At 41.8% G+C, this 23,990-nt stretch overlaps 1 protein-coding gene across 2 annotated transcripts in view; it reads left to right on the top strand.

The window, feature by feature from the left end:
- mcu (mitochondrial calcium uniporter) overlaps positions 1-23,990 on the top strand; it is a 71,295-nt gene that overhangs the window by 42,888 nt on the left and 4,417 nt on the right. For both annotated transcript variants that reach the window (XM_042502823.2, XM_042502822.2), the window contains exons 3-8: positions 16,687-16,750; positions 20,475-20,645; positions 21,043-21,147; positions 21,302-21,462; positions 22,306-22,509; positions 23,862-23,978. In XM_042502823.2, the coding sequence (XP_042358757.1) occupies positions 16,687-16,750; positions 20,475-20,645; positions 21,043-21,147; positions 21,302-21,462; positions 22,306-22,509; positions 23,862-23,978 (822 nt within the window). The remainder of the gene's footprint in view (positions 1-16,686; positions 16,751-20,474; positions 20,646-21,042; positions 21,148-21,301; positions 21,463-22,305; positions 22,510-23,861; positions 23,979-23,990) is intronic.

Raw genomic sequence — 23,990 nt, 5'->3', positions numbered from 1 at the left:
TCTGTCGTGGGAGGCAACAAGATGGGGATACTTGGATGCCCTTGCCTGAGCTTATTCGCCAACATCCAAGCTCGACTGACTCCTGCAGTGAGGGCGATAGAGAAATGGGCAGGAACAATAGCAGCGGGGGGTCGAGTGGCGGCGGAGGCCCTTGAGAAAGATGGAGAATTAAATCACATTCAAAACTGTAAGGAATTGGAGGAGGAAAGGCGGCAAAATGAGAGGCATTCTGATGATGAGGATTAAGATATAGTGAATGGGAACACGAGGACAGAGAGATATGGTGACAGCGTTTTCATCGGGGCATTACGGAGGCTCACTTCAATTTTAGGTCATGATGTCATTTTGGGGAGATGAAAGGGCAAAGATGAGAGGAAGAGCTAGAGGCGAGATGAGAGAGGACGATCTTTAACAAAGTCGTCATCAGACATGCGTTCTGATCCGACATTAATATCAGCTGACTTAATTAGAGACTGCGTAGTCTTCTTTTTGGTTCTCCTGCCCCCTGTGTGGTCTGTGAATCAGGGTGATGTGTTTGTCATGACTCGTGGAGGAAGGGGCCATCACATCACACGTAGGCAGAGGAATATGAGATGCCGCCCAAAAACCTTTGAGATCCAAAAGTCAGGCTGTCTGCTTATTTGACTGCTGTGACTTCCATTCCCTCGGCCCTCCAGGTGGGCAGAATGATAGACAGTTCACAGACGCTGGCCCACTTTCTGCAAACTGTCCAAAGTCTGTGTGAGAGCAGGCTGCTCCCTGCACGGCCCCTCAACATGGCACCTGTGAATATTTGATGCTGGTTGTGAATGACCTGGAGTGAAGCTTTTACCATTATTAATAATCAGACAGGACCATGACTTACTATCTTTCTAAGAATAAAGTATTCCTCGAAATCTGAACAGTCTTCCACCAACAGTCAGTATTATTTGACATTTCAATACAGACTTGTGTTAATATTAAGCAGAGCTGTGGTCTAGACTGTTGTGGCTTCTGCAGACTGAGGATTAAAGCTTTAGTTACACCAGAAAGTGGCACAGCAAAGTCATTGTGAAATGGGTGGTGGTGCTATGGCTCGCTAGGTCCAGTAGGTAAACTACTTTAGTCAGTCAGATAACTGCTAACAAGCTCGCCTAGAACATGTTAACACTAGTCAGTCACAATAGCTCTCTATGCTAGCTTGGCTGATAATTGGTCAGTTGTTGAGGTCTTAAAGGACCTTAAAAGCAAATTGCATATTTTCCCCTTACAAGTAATATAATTTTATTAATCTAGATTGTCTTTGGAGATATCTGCCTTCTCTTGAATATAAAGAAACTAGATGGCACTGGTGGTGCTCAAGGAAAAAAAAAACATTAAAAAACTCAACAGCAATGTCTCTTTCCAGAAATTATGACCTGCTTATTGAAGATAATCCACAGACTTTGTTGTGAGCAGTTTCATGTCACCCAAAGCATGTTTGTGTTCGTGACAGCGTGAGGTGTAAACGTTAATGGCGTCCTCCTTGGCAGAGCTGTAATGTTAGTTAGCTCAGTGAAACTCTTGAAATCCTGTTTCCTTCATTGGGTTGTATTATGGAGGACCAGCATGTAGATGTGTAGGTGTAGTTGGGTAGAAAGAAAATAGTTACTGCATGAAACTGCTCACAACAAGGTCTGTGGATTATCTTCAGTATTTGGGTCATGATTTCTAGAAACAGACATTACTGTTGAGTTTTTGGGGGGTTTTTTTGGCACTTTGAGCAACTCAAGCTGAGTACCATCTAGTTTCTTTATATTGAAAGGTAGGCAGACATATCTGATACCTCCAACACACACCAAGAAATTTAGATTGAAAAATAACACAACAGGTAAGTAGTAAGGGGGAGGCAACTGACCCTTTAAGTCAAGACAAGTTACTCTGCGCTGTGAGCCAGTTACAATGTATACAATTTACTACTACTGCGTGACACAGTAAATATTGGTCTAAACTTGCTGTGGAGGAACATTAACATTGCTGCACTCTTGGCTGGAGATGTGAAACATTCCTACACTTTCCACTCCTTTTTCTAACCTGCAGCCACTGCTCCTAGATGCATTTATTTATATTCTCTGTGAAGGGAAACTTGTTTTCGTTATCATTCATGCATACAGAAGAGGTATGGTGTTAACCAAAACCAGTTTTCCTTGCTGCCAGGTCAAAGGGCCAGCTGCAGAGTGCACGGAGGGGGCATATGGTGGTCTGCAGTTTCTCCAGGCTCAGCAGAGAGTTGAGCAGTGAAAGTGCTCAGTGGAAATTGGCAACAGCTATGTTGGATACATGTGTACATCCAGACAGATGTAGTCATCATTTTTGTCTGTCAAGATGACTACTTCTTGTGGCTTTCAAATAGAAAATAAATCATCATAATTAGAAAGATTGAGGCCATTGTCGCTCTAGCTACAGTAAATGTCAGCATGAAGAAGGCTGTGTGATGCTATGCTTTGTATGAGTCAGTCGTTGTGCTGCAGACTCCCCTCAGCTCCTTCAGCAGTGTCTCGTCCAGTCTGTGTCCGAGTGGCGTTCATTAGCCCAGTTCTAGCTCTGGCATGTCTGTATGCCATATGTCCATGTGGACCGCAGCAGAGTGAAACTCAGACAGACTCGCTGATGCAGCCAAGAGGGCAGCAAGTTACAATTCTGTGGATTCAGTTTTCCAAACGCTCCAGTCCTCTCTGTGGACCATCCGGTGATGAGGCCAGACGGCTAAAGCAGGAGATTGATAGTTGGACACTGAGCTCGCAAGGATGAAGCATTGATTTTCTGGACAAATTCAGCTATGCTCTCACAGACTTTGTATCTTTACAGTGCGAGTCATGTTGAAGGCACGGGGAGCCGTTGGACAGACGCTCAGAAAGGGAGCGCACTGTCAGAGTTCCTCAGAAGGAGCATTCCCAGGCTCTGCTCCATAAATAACAGCTTCAGAAGGAATTCATGGCGGTCTGTGAGACACTGAATGCTGCCCTGAATGTCACCTCACGCGCTCTCCGAGAGCAGAGACACAAGCATGCAGGGTCAGCTCTACATCAAGGGAATACTGATCAAAAACTCTTCTCTAGCTGCTTTTTTTGACCATTTATGGTGGTTCCTATCATATTAATAACCAATGAGGTTATCCTAACTACCCCAGATCCTCATATAGTTCTCAATGTGCAGGCAGAGAATGTTGGAAGTAGTTTTTATATGAAAGGAGATTCCTAAAAATGATATAATTATGCCATCACTTCAATTGCATGTACATTTTAGCCTTCACTTCCATCCATCATGTAGTCTGACACTGTGAGTAATTTGAGCGCCTGCAGGTAAAAGCAGAGTGTCACCACTGGTCTGCCCTATTAGTCAAACACTACTGCAAATATCCTTTTCACCTCATCGCCCTCAACAAAGCTAAGAAGAAGAAAAAGAAAGACCAAAGAAAAATTTCTAGTACCCTCAGTGGAGATTAATAGCCACCTGGCTGCCTCGAAATTTAAATTTGACATTTTCATTGTTGAGTTTTGCCGCATGTTTTGTCTTAGCTGACATTTAATTACTATGTTCTTCAACTTTACGTGCCGAGTGAAAAGTTTGGTGCCTCTTTTACCTTTTCAAACACTCAAGATTTAGGATTAACTGGAGGGTGAGCACCGTTGATTGCCATCCGCAGAACTCTTTTAGGAGAGTTGAAGCTGGTATTCTGTGATCAGCAGGGAGTCAGTTATGTTAGTTTTACCCTTTTGCAACTTCACTGTTGCTGACTAACAGCAGCGGCTGTGACTCACAGCTCATGAATGTTATTAAGGTACTTTAAAGCCCTTAAGGTCAGATTGCTGTAATGTGCATTAACAATGTTACTTCTTTTTGGAGTCGTATCTCAACCAACTCTTAACACAAGGTCATGATATGCTTATTTTTAGATTTAGTTTGATTTAGTATGTGTGTCATTCTGAAGATAAATTATCTCCATTTTTTATAAATGTTCATACATGTGCTTAGAAAGCGTTTCATAACTTTAGAACTTGAAAATGTTTTCCTTCGTATCAGAGTAACTCAATGATAGTTGTCTGTATATCAATGTGTGCACTACAAACAGCAATTTCTAATGACTGATTCGCCATACATGATGATACCTTTAAATTACTTGTTTTGTTGACCAACACCTCCAAACCCATAAGTTATTTAAGACAAAAGTGTGTTTTGTGACACTGGGCTTTATCAATAAAATTGCAATGAATTAAAAAGGGAATGACCGAACTTCTTTCCGCTAGATTTTCAAATCAGTCGACTTATTTCAGCACTGCTCAAAATAATTGTGACCAGAATACTGAGAAATGAACTGGAATATACAACAATTCATCTATGTGAATTGTGATGTTGAAACTTCAATTATATCTATAAAGGGCTTTACAACATATGACATCTCTTTGTCTTTGGTCCCTCACAGCAGAAAAACTACCCCCCACAACAATCCCTTTGGCTCGGAAATTTTTTACCAAGACTCGATGAAGGTACAAAGTTTGTGTATTTGGCTCTTTGCCCGAACATATCTTCAGGGTCAGATTATGACAGCAAGGCAAGAAATGATGCAGCAGAGGGAAAAAGTAGAGCATATTTCACCCTTCAGCATCCCAGATGAGAGATAAATCGGTGATGACCTAGTACTAATGCGTGTGCTCTGAACATGATATTTTATTCAATGTGGGTTTTAATAAAGTGATCATGAACTTTCAGTCCTGGAGGAATGTTGTTTTGCCACAGGAATCCTTCGAAAAGTTATGCTTTGTGCGTCTTTAATGGATCAGTTTTATCTCACACCTAGAAATCATGGTGATTTGACAGAGTGTCCCAAAGCCAAACTTCTTCTATAAACCTCTGTAGAATATCGTTGCTTCTCCGATGCCTAAAGCAGCTTTAGCGAACAGTGTAGTGGTCACAGAGGACCACTGCGCAGTCTTGGAGAAAACAAATGGGAGCTACTTTGTTCCTCCATTCAAAACAAAGTGTTTTATTTCCACTATAATTAAAGCATTCAAAAACAATGGCGAGTGTCGGTGCAAACTGTAGCGATGCTCTCAGAGGCGTGATTGCAAAGAGGATAACTATAATGGTGGGAAGTATAGATGGATAGTGGGGCCTCTCAGGACACTAGTGTGGTGGGAGGAGAAGGAGAGGGAGAAGGATGAAAGGCAGCATTGATTGGTGTGTGATGTGATGGAGCTGAAGGCACCTTTTCACACTCTTGAGGCCTAATAGGGTTATAAGGATCACCAGTAAGATCGGGGCCAGCAGTGTGTTAGCGTAGTGTGTGTAGTGCAGGCTGGATAAGCATGCATTTCTTAGATCAGTGGTTCCCACCTGGTGGATCGTGGGTCCATTCTGAATAGGTCGCAAGTGACTCGTGACTGTGTAGTGTGTGATAAACACACTTTATTCTGAAGTGCAGAGCTTTTATTTTGATATGCTGTTATAGAGTGAGCATAGAAAGTTGTTTTAGTTTTTTTTGAGAACAGTAACTATTTTATTGTCCTGTTCTTGGAATTATGTGGTCTGTTTTTGTTTGTTTGTTTGTTTTTTTCGAAAATAAGAATAGGCTTCAGGGACTGTTCTTTCTTCATAAGAGGACAAGGGTGGCTTTTTTTTTCACCCTCCTCAAAGCTACAAATATTTTTCCATGGGCCTGCCCCTGAGTGACTTTGGGGAAATTTCATTTTAGCAAACTGTGGGATTGGAAGCCATGATTTCTTTAAAAAGAAAAGGAATCACCTTTTTTTTTTTTAAAGAACACAAACCCAGTGTGGGAGTGGAGGAATGACGAGACAAAGAGACTGAGTGGAGTCGAGTCCTTTTACTCTCACAAAGCTTTCAGTTAACGTATTGGCAAAAGCTAACGACATTACCACAATACATTCCAAACTCAATATCCCAGAATCCCCTTCTCTCAACTCTGAACTCTGCTTCTTAAAGGAGCAGTACTCTCTGGTGATTGTCTCTATAATGTCTCTATAATGTGAGTCACCACACCAGCATGTTTTGTTTAAAAATTCTGCCGATTTGTTTCCCCACAGAGGCCCAGACTATCCCCCCAATGTCTTCAAATCCTAGAAACGCCCTTGGTTTTCACTAATTGCACTTTATTCCTGCAATATATTTAACTTCATTCTGTTTTAAGCCCACTTGTCATTTACATATTGTCAAATTAAATTGAATATGTGATCATTTGTCTTCTGTGTGGACCTTGAACTAATGACTAAGGAGAAATCGGGACCCAGTGGTTGGACCAGTTGGAAGCCACTGCCTTAGATGCTTGAATGTCAGTGGGGTCTCGCTTGCTTTCAAGAGAGGAAAACTGATTAAGCGAGAGGGAGGCAGGGAGGTAGAAAAAAATAAAAGCAGAGCAGGGAGACGTTTCTTCATCTTGTCTGCTACAGTAGGTGAGGGGCTGAGTGTTGCGTGACCTGCACTGAAATTAACACTGACACAAGCAGCTAGTGCCATCTGGTGCATAAGCAATCAAAGAGGGTAGGCAGACTGACCCCCCACACACACATATGCACACATACTCTATATATATACTCCTCATGAATGCAAACACCATTTTCAATTTCTACACCGCTCTGATCTCAAAAGTGACCCGGGGAAGTCAGAAAACGCAGATACTGCTGGATTGAGTCCTTCGAGGAGCAGAGCTGTGAAGCACAATGGCCACAGTGACTGTCTTCTACGCTCAGGCGTGAAAGCCTGCACTGCTGTTTAATAATGCATCAGGTTCCAGTTTTGTTGGTCCAAGGGAGGGGTGGAGGGTTGGTGTCAGGGTTGGTGTGGGCATGAGGGTCCAAGTGGCCCTTCTTAAGCAGCCCACGTGTCATGGAAACTGATTCTTTCACAGCTGAGATCTTATCCCAAGGATTTAGCGAGCCATGAGCTGGCATTAATTAATCAAAGCATGTCCAGGGTCTGAGAGGCAAATTATTGAAATGGAACGAAAGATTAAGCTGGAATTATTCATATCTCGCTGTAACTGGTGTGGGGATTTGATGTTTGAAATAGCCCAATCAGGCGAAGGTTGTTTTCACTATTAACTCTGCATTGCAGTGGAGAGGTCAGATCGGCACAGGCTTTTTGCAGGGCGCGCTGCTCTTTGTCACGGTTCCCCTCTCCATGTGTGAGCGGAGATTACTTAATACTGTGCTGTTCAAGAATGTGACTGCAGATTTCATATCTGTTAATAGCTTTTACCAGTCGAGGAACACAGCGAAGAGAAAAGGCAGCGTTTTCCTGTCGTTACATAAGCTCGTCGGCGCTGAGGCGGAAAAAGTGACTGAGTGATTACTGTCACACTGTACTCACATCCACTTTCTTCTGAAGGAATTGCTGCGTGTCAGCCTTATCTAGCTGTTTATGTGCTTTTGTCTGTATTTCTGAAAAGGGGACGGAAAATATGTGGGTGTGTGTGCAAGCATGCAGGGGCTGGTGAGTGCCTCGGACTGGCGCAGCTGTGCTTTTCAACTTGTTAACCCCACTGTGAAGAAGTGTGGGCTACTAGGAGCTGAGTGGGCAGGACCTCGCCCCCGGAGCAGAGTGGAGGGAGGAGGTGGCATGCGGCACAGCAGTGAGATAGAAAGCTGGACACATCGGCCATGCTGCACCGCCACAATATGACCTTTACAAATTTACCTGATATAACTTAAAAGACGTGAGACAGCATTTTTTTTGTCATGTTTATCATGCTCTCTCAGTGTGATGAAATTCAAGCTAACAGTTGATTGATTCGATGTGATTTGATTTCATTACACTTCATAATCAGTAAAAAAAAAAATCACACAATTGTCTTGGGTCCCACAGGATGATCAAACAACAAAACCAAATTACAAACGCTACAAATAACATTAGACATTACAAAATGTGAATGCAGTGCAACAGCTTAATCATTCTTATTACATAATACATCATAATTTTCCATCAATGTATCACCTTTATCAAAAAAAAAAAAAAAAAATCTCACTGATAATCAATCTAAAGACATCCTTGAAGATCTCCTTGGGTTCTGGAAAACTGCGGTCAACATTTCACCATTCTCTGACAGTTTGCACATTAAACAATTAATACATTCAACCAAAATATAATCAAAGATTAATTAGTCATGAAAAAAAATATCATTAGCATTTTGGCAGGGATGAATTAGGAGTGTTCAGTTACAGAGGTATGCACTGGAGTCATTTGACTTGGACTTGAGTTGGATTAGAGTCACAGATTTGATAAATTTAGACTCGACTTGGCAAAGTCAAAAATGACTTGCACATCGTCTTGCACTTTGACACCAATGACTCGTGACTTCAGTTGGACTTGAGCCTTGTGACTTGAAAATACTCAGTACTTCTTCTTGCTTTTCATTCCCAGCAAGTCAATGCTTAATGCCCATGATGCAATTTGAACCAACCTGACAGCATCCAGTCAAGTTGAAGGAGAGAGCTATGAAGAGCTAAAGATGCTTTACTGAGTGTCATTTGGAAAAAAATACATGAAAGATCATTTTGTTTGGTAAAAAAAAACAACCTATGCATTGGTCAACAAAAACAAATTTCTATGCAAAACCTGCTATGTGTTCTTAAAGTGCAACGTCAACCCTACTTTTTTAAAGTTTGCTCGCAGGTGGTTAAACAAACCTTAAATATTTCATACTTTAAATGTTAAATGTTATTATATGTTATTATATTTTGTTAAAAGCACATTATTTCTTGTTTTACAACTCAAAACTCAAGGTTTACAACTTGGGACTTGACTTGTAATTTTCAGTCTTGACTTGGGAATTGACTTGGCACGGAAGTGCAAAGACTTGAGACCAATTTGTGTCAGGATAGAAAATGTCTGACTGTAATTTGGAAATTGCTTCCTTTGTTTGTAAGGTAGTCAAAGTTATGCTCACACTTTAAGTAATACAATAAAAATCCACCAAATGGGTCTGCCATATAATTTTGTTGATATTTAATTATTTCTGCACATCGCTGAAAATGAGTTTTTAAACAGTCACAGTCAGCAGTCTCTTAATGTGCTATAAAAGAGCAATAAAGCTAGAAACACAAGGATTTAAAAAACAAAATCTCCGTCTTCTCACTGGGTTAATGAATGAGAGTGTCGTCCACGCATATTCCCTCCAGCAGCTGAGCTAGTAGACGTGTTGTATTTCCAATTTAATAGCTCATAAACCTCATTCGCATACTCTTACCATTCCACATGGAAAAAGTCCTTCGAGTTGAGTCGGCAGGTTGTCACAGCTGATTATTGGTGATGTACTGTAAACTCTGTTCCTCTAGGTCCAGTTATAAAGGGACTGAGTAGTTTCTTAATGGAGATTTTTTTGGGTACACATCTTGGACTAAGTTACGTTTTCAGTACCTGACCCTGTCTGTCATCATATTGATCTGTCCCAGCGCGTATTGTCGTCTTACACGCAGTGACCTCCCACTGACCCCACCTTGACCATGCGTTCCTTTCCCAGCTTTGTCTGTCATGGTAGTATGATGGAGCACCGCACCTCTCCTTGACCCGAGCGTTTATCAGACAGCTCGGCCACTGGGAAATTGATCCGAGCTCCTGTGATTGTAAATCTGTTCGTACATTATGACTTCTGCCGGTGAAAGGAATTGGAAATTAAAGAAGGATTTTAAGCTTGTCTGATCAGACGATTTAGGTGCATGTGTGCAGTGATGCCTGTGTGCTGTATTGACATGGGTGAGGTCTATATGAGCATTCATGAATGATTCCATGAACGACTTTGTGTGACTTGCCGCGTTATCTGGCCCGTAGGCACGGTTTAGGACAGCACATTACCACATAGATGGATGCAGTCATTGTGTAGATAAATGACAGAGGTTTCCACTCCCCCAGAAGGGCACCATGAAATGGGAATTATGTCAGCGACATTATTCCTGCGCGCTGATGTCTGCAACACACTAGCCCACACAGACACATTTTTTACCGTGCCCGGCACCTAGAATATCCCTGTGGTGTGTGTCTGGAGATAAAAGGATGTGTTTTGAGGATGAAAAAAATTTTAAACTGCTGTGTCATTTTGTGTTCAGATCAAGCTGGAACAACAAAGCTTAAAAAAGTGGCCTCCATATGTGTTCTGCTGTGGGTGTTTTTACCCCAGGAAGCACCTCTGCAATTGCCAGAGGATACTTGGAAAGATTATAGAGAAGCTCAATTTATTTTTAAAAACAGAAATTATGAGTTAATTAAAACAGAAACATTTATATTCATATACTGGGTGAGCTGAATACTAGTTACGTGTTGCTGTATGGGAGTAAGGGAAAATAGTTAACAGACAGGGCTAAACAGTTAGCTAAAAGTAATGGATAATAATTAGAATATGTACTAAAAGTAGTGACAGTTGGCTTAAATTAAGGTATAAAGAGCCTAAACGTCTTGTTTCAGCCACTTTAAGTGGCAGTACTACAAGTGCAAACAATTTCAAACGGCCCAAAGTTCATATGTGTAAAAACACTGTTTTTGGCTAACAAGAAATTTACCCTTTTTAAAAAAAAAAAAAAAAAAAAAAAAAGTTAAATCCAGTTAAAAGTGGAACTTTGGTATTTTCCAACCTGGACTCTATTTTCCAATGTTCATGCCTGAAAGACTGATGGAAACAACAATTTTTAAAGAATTAAACAGTTAAATAACCTTGCAATAAAATATGTGAAATAACTTTGTGGAATATTCTGCGTATGTGCAATATATCTTCAAATGTGCAATACTATCATGACTATCTGCAATATGTATATCGTAATTATTCTGCTTCATTACCCTGGTTTTCTACTACTTCATTGTTTTTATACTTATGTATAGTTTTTAATTTGTCTTCTTGTCTGTGAAGTTCTGTATACTCTATGTGCCACTGGAGACACCTGATTTTATTGTACATCTGTACAATGACAGTAAAGGAATGGAATCAAATCGAACTGAACAGAAATTAATAAATTTTTAAAACTGGTCCAGTGTTGAGCGAGAGAGTGCTGCAGCAGGCAGTATGTAACCACAATAGCACACCGTCAATTTATGTCCATTAAAAGTGCTTGTTTTTGCCACTGACTGGCTCAGATGGTTATTATAAGCGTCTGACACAGAAAACTTTTTTGTTTTTCCTTTTGCTTGATCCAGTCGGTTTGTTGTTGTGCTTAACCAAGTCTGGGTCAAGGACAAGTCTCGTTCTAAAGTTTCACAAGTTGAGTTGTTGTATGAAGAAAGTACACTGACCAGATTAAGCCAAAGGTCAAGAAAAGCATATTTTGCCGTAGGGTCCTTTATGTAATGTTGTCACTCTTAAAATAACAATCTTAGCATCACAGTGGCAAAAACAAGCACTCTTAGTAGTTGTACATGACTGTGGGCTATTACATTGCAGCCTGTTTTGCTGCTGTCGCTACAGCGTTCTTGCGCAATGCTGGAAAAACATTATCATTGACACAAAAACACGAGGAAAGGGTCCAGGTTGGGAAAAAAAACAACTTTTCCCTTTAAGATCAGTGCAAATGAGTGTATTTGGAGCGTAATAGGAAATGTCAGTGATAGGTTATCACTGGTCATCCATCCGTGTGCTGTATGCGCAGTGAATGTTTGCATATCCAAATAGAAAATTTGCATGATAAGATGTTACACATTTTGTCACTTGCACAGATCTGCTCAAATAACCCAGTTTCTTTAGTTGTCGTTTGCCAAACAACACAGGCACTTGTTTCAGTCCACGCTCAAAGCAGCTCTGCTAACAGGAGGTGGAGCCTAATAAATTCTGCAAATTTCTCCGCTCACATAATCAGGACTGAAATGGGAACAAGAATTTCATTATGTTGCTGGAATTCAAAACGGCAAAGGGAAACATTTGCAAAAAGGGGAGATATTGATACTGATAGTAGGCAGCGCTGCAGCAGCTTCACTCTCTAATGTGTCGATTCCCTCCCCCTGCTTTAATATAGTGTGAATGTATCGTGGGTTTTTTTTCACTGAATCCTGGCACGTCTTGTGAGATTGTTGCGGTCGTACTGTATCAGAATGACTCATCTTTACTGCAGATCAATATCATACCTCTTGTACGTGTTACTACATTATATGAGAGTGGGGAAAGACTGTATGTAGCACACAGCCCGGGCTGCGACTAAGAAGCCTCTTATTTTCCCCAGAGTATTATATTTATTTTCATCTCCCACAGTATATACTGTGTGATCTGTTGGGTCCCTGCTCGCTCTGTATTTACCACGCTGAGAGCGAGATTTTAAATGGAGGAGTAGGTTTTTTTAATTGAAGGCACACACGTGGTATGATGAAATGCAGCGGAAGTTAAGGCGCAGTGCAGATGAGAATTGAGAGGAGATCAAAACCAGCACATCAGGATTCAGTGCGAGTAAGACAGAGATGGAGGGAGGGAGATATGGAGGGGAGGAGGGAGAGTGAAGGCGAGGGGCAACCCCCCTTTCTAGACGAGGGATTCCTTTACTGCAGTGATCAGCAGTCCCCCCTCCTCCTCCTCCTCCTCCTCCTCTTCCTCCTCATCCCACCTTCCTCCCCTCCCAGCAAGTCTACTGCTCCTCTCCTGCCTCTCTCTGCTTTTCATCACACACTTTCTCTTTTTATCTCCCACTCTCTTCCTGCCTTCCTCTGTTTCCCTTCATCCCTCCCTCCCCTCTCCCTTCCCAGCCTCCACCTCTGCTTCACACACACAGTCACGTTTCAGTGGGGAGGGATTGTCTGCTGCAGGGTACAGTATATGCAGCACATGGTTAGAAATGCACTCGTGACTCACGCCGTTTTACTCCAGCCTTCATTTATCTCTATCGCTCCCCTGCTGCTGCTCCATTTATCCTTTTTCCTCCTCTACACCTCTTTCTCTTCTCCACCTCATCCGTCCATCTCTCTCCGGCCGTCGTCAGTGCCCGGTTCTTTCCGTTCTCTCCCCCTCTTACCCGTATGACATTGATTCCAAGGTTGCTGTGCTATTGACTGCTGCTACGCTGTTAAATATTTCAGGCAGCGTTTCAGTGGCTGTGTGCCGAGGGAGAGGAAGGGAGGGGGGGGCTTCGCTCAGTCGCTCTGCAACTACCGCTGACAAACAGGCTGGTGAACAGACGGGTGGACACACACACACACACGCGCGCCACCTGCAAACACACAGAGGTACATTCACACGTACATGCCACTCTACAGATGGATGTACGCACACGGCAGCGCCAAATCTGCAGATGATGCTGCCCTGTGTCTGGGTGCGTGGGTTGGTGGCGCTGGTGTTGTGGGTGTCTCGGTGAAATCTTGCCTCCTGGCTTCAAGCAGCTGAAGTTAATGAATGAGCGAGGCAGTGCTGGACGCTTCTCTGCAAACTGTGCAGTTATTCCAGACGAGCCAAAACGCCTTCCTCAGCATGTTATCTGATCAGCAGCCTAATCACTGTTTGGGCTCCACTTGGTACCACGGCACGGCAATCAGCAGTCTTATTTAGGACACACAAATACACGTCTGTCATCTTTGGCTTGGTGGTGTCAGAAATGAGATTTACAGTTCTGATGCAGAGACACATACAGGCACATGCGTACACCTCTCTGATCCCTGTGGTGGTGCTCAGTTTACAGTGGAGCTGCATCGCTGCTGCAGTGGTAGCAGATACTTTTTCTAAATGCTTTCTTGCAGCTTCTTCCGTGTATTTGCAGATGTTGAAAAACAGGAAGTTTTCAAGAACTTTTTATTTCCTCCAGGGGGTCCAGCAAAGTGAACACTCAGCGAGGCCTCCATCTGTGGCCCCTCACTGTGCCTCTGCACGGTGGATAGTCAGTGTGGCCTAAAATGTCCAGTGAGGGCAGTCTCTAAAGTAAAAGAGAGAACAGTCGAGATCCTGAGCTGACAGCAGGCTGTTAAGCTCCTCATCACTAATTAATGTCAGTCATGTTCAGCTGCTGACAGTCCACAACAATTTGGACGGGCAGGTGACATTAGTGAGTAACTGTCACTGATTTTGTTACTCCAAACATTTATCCCTGCCACATCATTAAGGGCTTTGACTGTCACATTTCCTGATTGACAGCCAGGTTGTTTAATCAAGAGCACCTGATTGGCGGCTCTGTTTGTCAGGTCGATGCTGGCTTCATAGCCAGCCCCTCAATATTTTCATTTTTGGGGGTGTTTTTTTTAACCACCATGTGGTAAAACACTGGCAGTCTGTATTACAAGACAAAACAAACCAATAAAAGTTATTTTACTTTCACACATGTATTTATTATATTCATCTTTAGTGTACGGTTATATGGGGGCAGAGGCATTGAGGGTAGACCATTTGTCAGTACCACAGAAAATCTCCCTCTTTTTTCACAACTTAATGTAAGCGGATATAGAAGAGTGAGAGCAGGTCTTTGCTTTTGTTGTGTTAACAATGGTGGTGTCAGTTAGAGTCGGTCAGGTCCGGACTATGGAATATTAAATCATCCATATTTTCTCACTACATCTGAGCCTTTCTGAAACTCAGGTGTGCGTAAACTACAGGTTATACACTTCTTTTTTTAAATACAAAAATGTGAAATTATTGGTTATTTGCCATGAGAAGCAGATTTTTAGCTGTAATAATGAACCCCTAATAAAACATGCTGAAAATACTACAGAAATTTGAACCAGACCAGTGAAACATGAGCCACTATATTCCTGAAGTTTCATGCTGAGTCACTGAGCCCTATCATGTAATACCGTAAAACCACAAGATTTTCTGAGATGGTTATTGTACCATGAAGGTCTCATACTTTTGCAGCCCTCATCGCGATACATTACTATTGCAATTTTTAATAGGAGTCTTGTGATAACATGTATTGCAATTTATTACCTATTTTCAACAGCAAAGTCTGTTCATCTTGCAGCAAATCATTTTTGTTGCAAAAAAATGTATGTAGTGGCCTGAAAAAACAATTTATTTTGTTATTTTAGCAGGATAAAAGTTTAACTTTTATTTGAAACTTTAATAGTTTATCAATTTAAAAAATATATAATTGGTGTCCATGTTATGATACTACATTGCAACACAAAATCTCGCAAAGCCAATTGTTTCATATCATGAGGCATCCACAGTGAAATAAAAATATTGTATTCTGAGCACCTGAGCTTCCTCTGTTGGCGCCTGCACACAGAGTTATCCAGCAAATCTGAACTGAGTAATGATAGAATCTGGCCTCAGCAGTCAAGCCTTGATCTCGCTTCACTGAAGTCGACCATGTGCTGGCTGTCCAGAGCAGAAATGCCGCGATGAGTAGATGTGCATCCACAGTGCTTGTGTTAAGCTCATTGCTACAGATCCAGAAATGCTCTGTTTGCAGTGACATCAATGCACAGACACACACATATATATGGATACACCTGCTCTGCCCTGAGATATCTTTCACTTGTCGTAACTGTCAGTGGGAAGTCATAAAAGAGAAGCTGTGACCAGCTTTCAATCTCTGCATTTGTGGTTCAGCCCAGAGATTGTGTGCATATCGTAAATCTGATATTACCTCAGAGTGAGTGCATCAGACTGAGGCCTGCTGCTTTAGTGTCGTACAGTCTGGTCTGTTTGAAAGCCTCGACAGAGTGAAAGATGTCCGATGCCTCCGAGAAATTGAAGGGTTAATAAATTTGTGATTCAGTGGTTGATGCTTTGCCCGCACAGGAGAATGTACTATATATGCATATCCAGTTTATATACAGCCTTACAGTGTCACAAACCCTTCGGCAAAAAAACTGAGCCTTTTCTTGTGTTGCAGCAGAAGCATATTTTGTTTGTGTGTGTGCACATTACAAAAAATTAATTCAGAATAGTTCTGCCCCCTGGCACTCTTTCTTGCTTGATTTCCAATGTCTCATCCTCACACCCCAATCGCTCTGTGTAAGTGTGAGGAGATCTGACAGCCAGTCTCATGCTTTAAAAGGCTCATCGCTGCCCGGCAGAAAACGTGACGAGCTCTGTAATTTGAAACATGTGCGCCGCATATGGACACTCCTACTTTGCTGGGTTAATAGCACACAGTAGCAGCAGGGCAAAAAAATGAGGGTTTCCCCAAGCTCTGCTCCTCTGTTTGTGTTCTTCCCCTTCCTCTCTCTCTCTCTCTCTCTCTCTCTCTCTCTCTCTCTCTCTTTCTCTCTCTCTCTCTCTCTCCAGTCTGTGACACAAGTGGAGATTTCATATTGAACTACATTGTTGTTATTCAGGCTGCATTTGGCTGACTTCTCTCTGTGTCTCCCACTGTGGTGGTTTCCTTCAAGTGTTGGTTTCTTTGTTGAGCAAGCGTGTGTGTGTGTGTGTGTGTGTGTGTGTGTGTGTGTGTGTGTGTGTGTGTGGGTGTGTGTGTGTGTGTGTGTGTGTGTGTGTGTGTTATGCGTCATCTCATTGTAAGATATTTCCATGACCAGGAGGCTGCAGTTGGATCCATGCTTTTTTGGGTGTGGCTCCAGCCTTGATATTGGAGCACTTCTAGAAAGTAGAACAGAAGAAGCCATTTTGTAACATAATACTCAGTCAGTGTTGCAAATCAACAGTTAGAGAAGTTAAAGGCATCGAGCTGTGTAGTGTCATGTTACTGAGTGTCCCACACTGGCTCACAGTAGCACACAAAGGACGGAAACGTTTGATAAGAAAAAGCCTAGCGCAAGTGGAATAACCATGTTGTTTCCTTTTTCTCTTCCCCTCTGCAGGTTTGGAGGGGCGCCCCCTCATGGCACGGCCAGAGACTGTTGTGTTCCTCCACTGCTCCAGAGGGTAAGCCCTCACCTTCTCTCAGTTTTTTTCTGTCCACATCAAGGGTTTTCCCAAATTCAGCCTTGTCTGAGACAAATTAGTTCTGCACGTAAAGGAATTCTGCATTGATCAGACAGCAGAGGCTCATTTGGAGTTAACAGCCAGTAGTCATTAATATGGAATCTGTCTCGGGGAAGCATCTGCTCGTCTGCGTGAGAGGCGGGAGAGATGGAGAGCGTGAACAGAGGGAGGACGAGAGAGAGGCAGAGGGGGCCTGAGAGGAGAAGGCGGCATTGCAGAACATGCTGATGTGATTTTAAAGTGGGCCTTGATAGCCGTAGAGATAGGCACAGGATCCGCGCGCTCAGAGCAATGTGCCTGTGATGACAGGGTGGCTGAGGACAAAGGGAACAGGTGCAGAAACAGGCACGATGCTCAGGGCAAGGTTTCAAATTGTCACCGTAATGAAGAAGTGGGTGTGAAATAAAACGTCTGCACCTCCGCGGACTTTGAACACAGTCAAAAATGCACTTGAAACTGAGCCCAGCTGGCGCTGCCTGTGCCAACCGGCGATCCTTCACTTCTTGGTGGCGAGCCCAAGCAGAGATGTGCTGATTCACTGCAGTGGTCCCGAGCAGGAGGCAGAGGTTGCTGGGTGCAGCAGCAACGAGGCAGCTTGGATCACTATAGCCCTCTGTGTTGATTCATGGCTCTGTCATGAGGGGCCACTCAGCGTGATAACGGTATAAGCTGTGCGGGCTCATTATAACCAGCAGAGTTTGGTTACGGACCAATAGAGCTGGATTACAAACCATTACCAGTATGCTAGAAAAATAAAGCACCGCCGAGCAGAACAGTGGCTTGGCTGTTGGGGACAAAAATTCTTCTAGTAGAAAACAAAACGGCAAGAAAAGACAAACACTGAAACACACTGAACTTCAAAACAGTGCTTGGAGTGCAGTCTGTCAGTGCCAGGTTCTCTGATTCATTCAATGTTTTTTATTTGTCTGAAAAGCCCAAACTTTTCAAGGAGTGAATGAATAGTGATGTGAACCTCAAGGTCTTTGTGATTGTCAGTTCCAGCACACAAGCATCACTTAGAGGTCTTTTAGCCTTTCTATGGGAATAAGAAATATCAATAGTTGGCATCAACAAATCGACATAACTGTTCTGTGAGGGAAAGGTTAGCAATATTATACTGTATTGATCTTCAGCATCTGACAGTGGAGAGTGGGCTTATTTTTTGGCGAAAACAGCAGTCAATGTATTTCTGTGTCTACCTTTATAAGCTTGCATGAGTGCAAGCACACTGATGATTAAGGTTGAGTTGTGTTGATTACAGTCTTGGTCTGAAATGAACTTTTTCACTGCCACTGTGGTCAGCAAGTATTTTTTTGTCTGACACTCAGAAAATGTATTTTTCAAAAATCTTTAAGTAAACAAAGGAATAGCATTTAGATCACTTAAACATAATTTTAGTAAACTATGCTGTCATTCAATAATTAATATATCTACACAAAAAACTGGGTAGTCCTGTTTTTGGGGATTCAAAGGATTATTATTATTATTATTATTATTATTATTATTATTATTATTATTATTATTATTATTATTATAAATCACCCTTGAAGAATTGAAAAGGAGAATTAGTTTTGGTTGAACAAATGTTTTTTTCAATTATTAAGACTTGAAACAATATGAGTAAAAGTCTCCCTTAGGAAAATGACTAAAATAAAAGTGAGATTCTCCATTCAGTTGCTTTCTTTTTTCAATATAGTAGATAAGCAAATGCACATAGTATAATAATCATCAACTTTCATGTCACAGTATACCTTAAATTGGTATATCACTGCAACCCTAGTCAAGGGAACTGTACATTTCCACAGAATGTGCCTGCCTACGTGCCTAAAATATACAGTTACAGTAGTATTAATACATTTTAATTCATACAGGGAATATTTAGCCTGGGCCAACAAAGATACTGAAGAAGATATTATTGGAATGTATTTTTAATTGATGGTTACTGGTAGGAATTTGATGTTGAAGCTCTATCCAGTTATATCCTAACCATACTAAATGTGTCATTCTGTTGAGAATTTGTTTTTACGTCTACTAAAATAGTGGATATCCTGGTGAATTTTACTGCCACCATCAACGATTTACCTGCATAGTGCGGTAGGAAGCTGCTAATTACAGAGCCTGATTACAGGTGAATAATAAGTGAATGGAAGCGCAAAATAAAATTTCATGCAGGATTTACAAACAACTCTTGAATAAGATCCTTTTTGCAGATACTGTATGTGGTGTTTAAAGCAGTGAGATCCTGTCAGATAATGTCATGAATATTACTGTTGTTGTGACTGATCTGGTTTGAGGTTTCGCAGTGTTTTGGCAGCTTTGTTGATGACCTCCTCTGACAGGTGGAGCTGCTGTTGTACTGCCCTCTGCTGGGTCTCAAATCACACTCCTCTGTGCTGTCAATCAAATAAAAGCTTCATTTTTTTTTTTTTTTTTTTTAAGGCTCAGTTTCTTTTTGCAGTGTAGCCACTTAGGGTATTTGTGTCCTGTCAGTTTAAGTTCACTAAAAGTGTAATGTCTGACAACATTATGGAAAAGATCCCTACTGAGACAGACCTTTTTCCTAAAGAGCATAATGATTTTTGGAAAACCAGAAACAACCCCAAAATCACTATTGCCAGACTCCATTTAAATAAACAGTAATTTTATCATCATAAATCACATGTCATTCTAAGTCAACAGAGCCATAATAAAACTCACAAAACCTGTCTTTGCTTCTTTATAACACTGTTTCAACATTCACCAGCTCTGGTTTGGTCTACATACACACTTAAATCACCCAGTTACATGTGAAAATATTCTTGCTCTGTACGTTCTAAAATTACTGTAAATTTGAATGGAGTCTGGTGGGTTTGTTGATCATTTTGTGGCTGTTTCTGATTAAAGGATTGACTGTTTAATGAAAAGGTGTATCTCTGTAGAGATGTCAGCTACAAAAACAATAATAATATAAATGTTATTTATATAGCACCTTAAAATATGGAGTTTACAAAGTGTTTCGACAAGCAAAGCAAAAACAAAGATGGGATACATAGAGGGCAATACCACAACAGAAAGCCAAACAGTCTTATTGAACACAAGTGACACAAACCAAGGATAGAGTTAGAGTTAGGATGAAATTAAGACAAGAGGACAAACAATGCAAGATACAGGAAGCAAAATGTCAATATAAAATAATACAAACAAATAGGCCAAATACAAAAAAAATCAATAAAACAACAAAGGACAGGAATAAAATAAATAAAACAATAAAGAAAATAAAATTAAATAAAAAGAGTAGATACAAAGTGATGGTGCATGAATGCCTTAAGTGGCTAAATTTCAGCCTTTCTTGCAGCTATCAGCTGCAGCTCTCTTGCTTAATATAGGACCAATTCCAAAAACGATTTTCCTCTATGAAAATAACAAATCTAATATTTTAGCATGAATATTCACAATTCTATGTATGCGTTAAAGCTAGTAAACCAAATAATGCTTTGGCTAACGAGGACTGAACAAAACAAGCAAAACAGTGTTCCCTGTTGCATCTTTATTAGATTTTCTTGGATCAGAGGGAGCAGAGTAAATGAGAGCTTATTTCCATGGTTCAGTTAAGACCTTGGGGTGTCATTTTACATTTTCTGCTTGTGTGACATTTGTCGTTTTCTTGCCTGCAACCCCCTCACAGAGGTGACAGTGGTGTATCAGAATGGGCTGCCGGTGATCTCAGTCAGTTTGCCGTCCAGGCGAGAGCGCTGTCAGTTCACCCTCAAGCCTCTCAGTGACTGTGTGGGAGTTTTCCTGCAACAGCTCCAAGCGGAGGACAGAGGCATCGACCGGGTAGCCATCTACTCCACGGGTATGTTCTCAGCACAAGAGTACTCTATACACACACACCGCCGCTGTATAAATTTACCCCAGCAGGTTATACGTATACATGTCCTCACATCAAGTGTTCTTGTGTTTTGATGCTATTAAGAGCTCTCGCAGTTGTGGCTTTGTATCAGAATTTAACACCACCGCATGCACCATGAAATGATTTTACAGCCCTCAGTCTGCACAGAGGGTTCATTACACAAGAACAACTGGTACTTGAAATCTTACGCTTAGTGTTTAAGTGCATCTGCTTTTACCTCTCATGATAATCAGACAGAGACCAGCCTGATTATCGAGAGTCGTCAAGGGTATTGGAAGCAGCTACCCATCAGCGCTCCATCACTCTCACCACCTCCATTCACATTTGTCTCTCTGTCCAGATGGAGCGAGGGTCGCCTCCTCCACAGGCATAGACATCCTGCTGCTGGACGATTTCAAGCTCGTCATTAATGACACCACACACCTCGTGCGACCACCAAGGAGAGGTGAGGATTGGTGAAGAAAAAGGCAGAGCCGATGCTGTTTGCTCTGAGTCATATCATCACAGTCGGGGTCACGACCAATAAGAGGAAGAAATGGTTTTATTGCCAGCAAGTGGATGGAATTAAAGCTTTGTTTGTTTGTTTGTGTGTGCTTCAGAGCTGCTGCCCCATGAGGAGGCAGAAAGGTTGAATGACGTCAAGTTTCTGGTGCAGCAGCTCTACACCACTCTGCGCATCGAGGAGCACCAACTTAGCAAAGAACGGGAGCTGATTGGAAGACTGGAGGACCTCAACACTCAACTCCGCCCCCTCGAGAAGGTCTAACTTCCTTAACATGTTTGGCAATACTTAAATATTTGTTGTCACTTATACAAGCTCATTGCTGCTCTAAGGTAGAACCGCAAATCATCACAATATTTTTAACAAAGCAACCAAGTGTTTGACAAATAGTTTGCATGTTCTTGCATACTTTGCCATGGAAGCCAAGAGGAGCTGGAGTTGCTTAGAATAATGATTTGTATAATCCTCTTATCTGCAGATAGTCATGTTATTGTATCATCAGTTAGGGGATATCAGGCCTTGTTTCCACTCAGCCATTAAAGATTAATGATTGAAGACGGCATTTTAACTATGGGTAAGGTGCTATGAAGGGTCTTAAGGCACATCACAGACACATCAATCTGACGTCAGAGAAGTAGCAGTACAAAAGCCCCTTGCTGCGTCGCCCTCACGTCGCTGTGTCTTGGCTGAAAATGACAGAAAACACTCCAAACTGACGGCCAAGCGGCATTAATCTTCTGCGCATGCAAGAGAGAAAATACCCCTCCATACCAGCAGACGGCGGTCTATAATTGTCATTCAAAACAGGAAACCAAAAGACCCCATGACTCTAGTTAGCCAATTAGCACATCAACAACACAATCCAGCATTGGAGCGCTGACGAGGGCCAACGATGCGTGACACACCGCAGCGACACTCATCGTCATCCCAACACTGACCAATCGCTTGGTGTATCGAGGCCTTCAAAAACTTGGACTCTGCCCGTATTCTTTTTTGTGCAGAAATAAACTTTCTAAACTGTCTAAATCTTCCTCACCAGTTTCTCAACACAAACGTTTTGTTCTGTTTGAACTGGCTGACTGCTCGTGTTCTTCTGTGTAGGTGAAAGAGGAGCTGAACAAGAAGGCAGAGCGGCGTACCACCTGGGTGCTGTGGGGCGGCATGGCGTACATGGCCACCCAGTTTGGCATCCTGGCCAGGCTCACCTGGTGGGAGTACTCCTGGGATATCATGGAGCCCGTCACCTACTTTATCACTTATGGCACGGCCATGGCCATGTACGCCTACTTCGTGCTTACACGCCAAGTAAGACACAACAGAGTTTACAATTTCAAATGCATTAATTTAATGCTGGAAGTCGAGAATGATTGTGTTTAGCGTAATCTGCTGCTGTTTAGGTTAGGGCTTAAATGGACAAATGTGTATCGTCAATGTATGTTCACTAAAAGTGCTTGTTTTTCCCACTGACAAGTGTGTGACGATATTAGAGTAAGAATCCCACAGAGATAGACATTTTTGTTGAAGAGTGAGGTCCTTTTTGTTTAACCAAAAAAAGCCTGAAACTGCCATCGGCAACCTACTAAACTCCATTTAAATTAACACAAATTTTATCACTGTCAAACACACTTCATTGAAAGTTGACAGGCACGCTATAAAACTCATAAAAAAACCCATCTTGGTTCGTCTTTGAATTCTTCCAACAATAACCAACTATGGTTTGGTCAAAATAAACCCTTAATTGACCCGGTTAGATGTGAAAATGTGCTGGCTTTATACGCGTTAAAATGACTGTTTATTGAAATGGAGTCTGGTGGGTTGCAATTTGGACGCTGTTTCTGGTCAAACAAAAAGGATCTTACTCTATAATATGACGTCTTTCTCTGTAGGGATCCTTTTCATTATGTTTTCATGTCCTTAAAATAATAATATGAGGCTCTCAGTGGCAAGAGCAAGCGCTTCTAGGGAATGTACATTGACGGTGCATAAATGCCCCAAATGTTTACACTGCAGCCTGATTCACAGCTGCTTATTTCAGCCCATACCCCTTAACACTGGACCGGTTTCGAAAATTGTTGTCAATCTTTCTGAGGCTCAAGCTCCTCAAATGTGAGGATTTGCTTTTTTTTCTGTTTTAATGATTATGAATTGATTGTCTTTTGGCATTAGACAGTTGGCCAGAGACGATAAGTAATCTGGAGATATTACATTGCACTAATGCAAGTTATGATTTTCTGTTTTCTGACATTTTGTAGCTTAAACAATTAGCTGATTCATCGCTTCTTTGCCTTTGGTGCTTTTTTGTGCCAAATAACACGACACATCCTTGATTCTTTCATGCTCTTTAACATCAGGCAGAAACTCTTTTAGCAACCACAGAACAAAGCATTACAATAATGAAAGGCTGTGGTTGTCCTCCAAATTGTAGTATTTTTAGCTTTTTAAAAAGCGGTCTGGTGATGTTGTTGCCCTCCAAAATTGAATCCAGCATTCATAAATTACCACTAGCTTTTAACTCCAAGGACATGAAGTCCGTTTGATGGTGGATTTCTCGCCGGTGTGATTTGGCCCAAGGAACAGAAAGCAGAACATGGACGGTATCTGATAAAGTGGCTCCTCTTACAAAGTGCTCCATCTGTGTGTCTCTCCGTAACCTGCAGGAGTATGTTTACCCCGACGCTAGAGACAGACAGTATCTGCTGTTCTTCCACAAGGGGGTGAAAAGGACACGCTTCGACATTGAGAAGTACAACAAGCTGAAGGATGATATCGCTGAGGTACAGTCGCTT

The sequence above is a fragment of the Plectropomus leopardus genome, chromosome 13 (assembly GCF_026936395.1).
Source record: "Plectropomus leopardus strain MGB_pleo_1.0 chromosome 13, ASM2693639v1, whole genome shotgun sequence".
NCBI lineage: Eukaryota > Metazoa > Chordata > Actinopteri > Perciformes > Serranidae > Plectropomus > Plectropomus leopardus.
The sequence above is the reverse complement of the archived record's forward strand: the minus strand, read 5'-3'. Positions and strand labels throughout refer to the sequence as shown.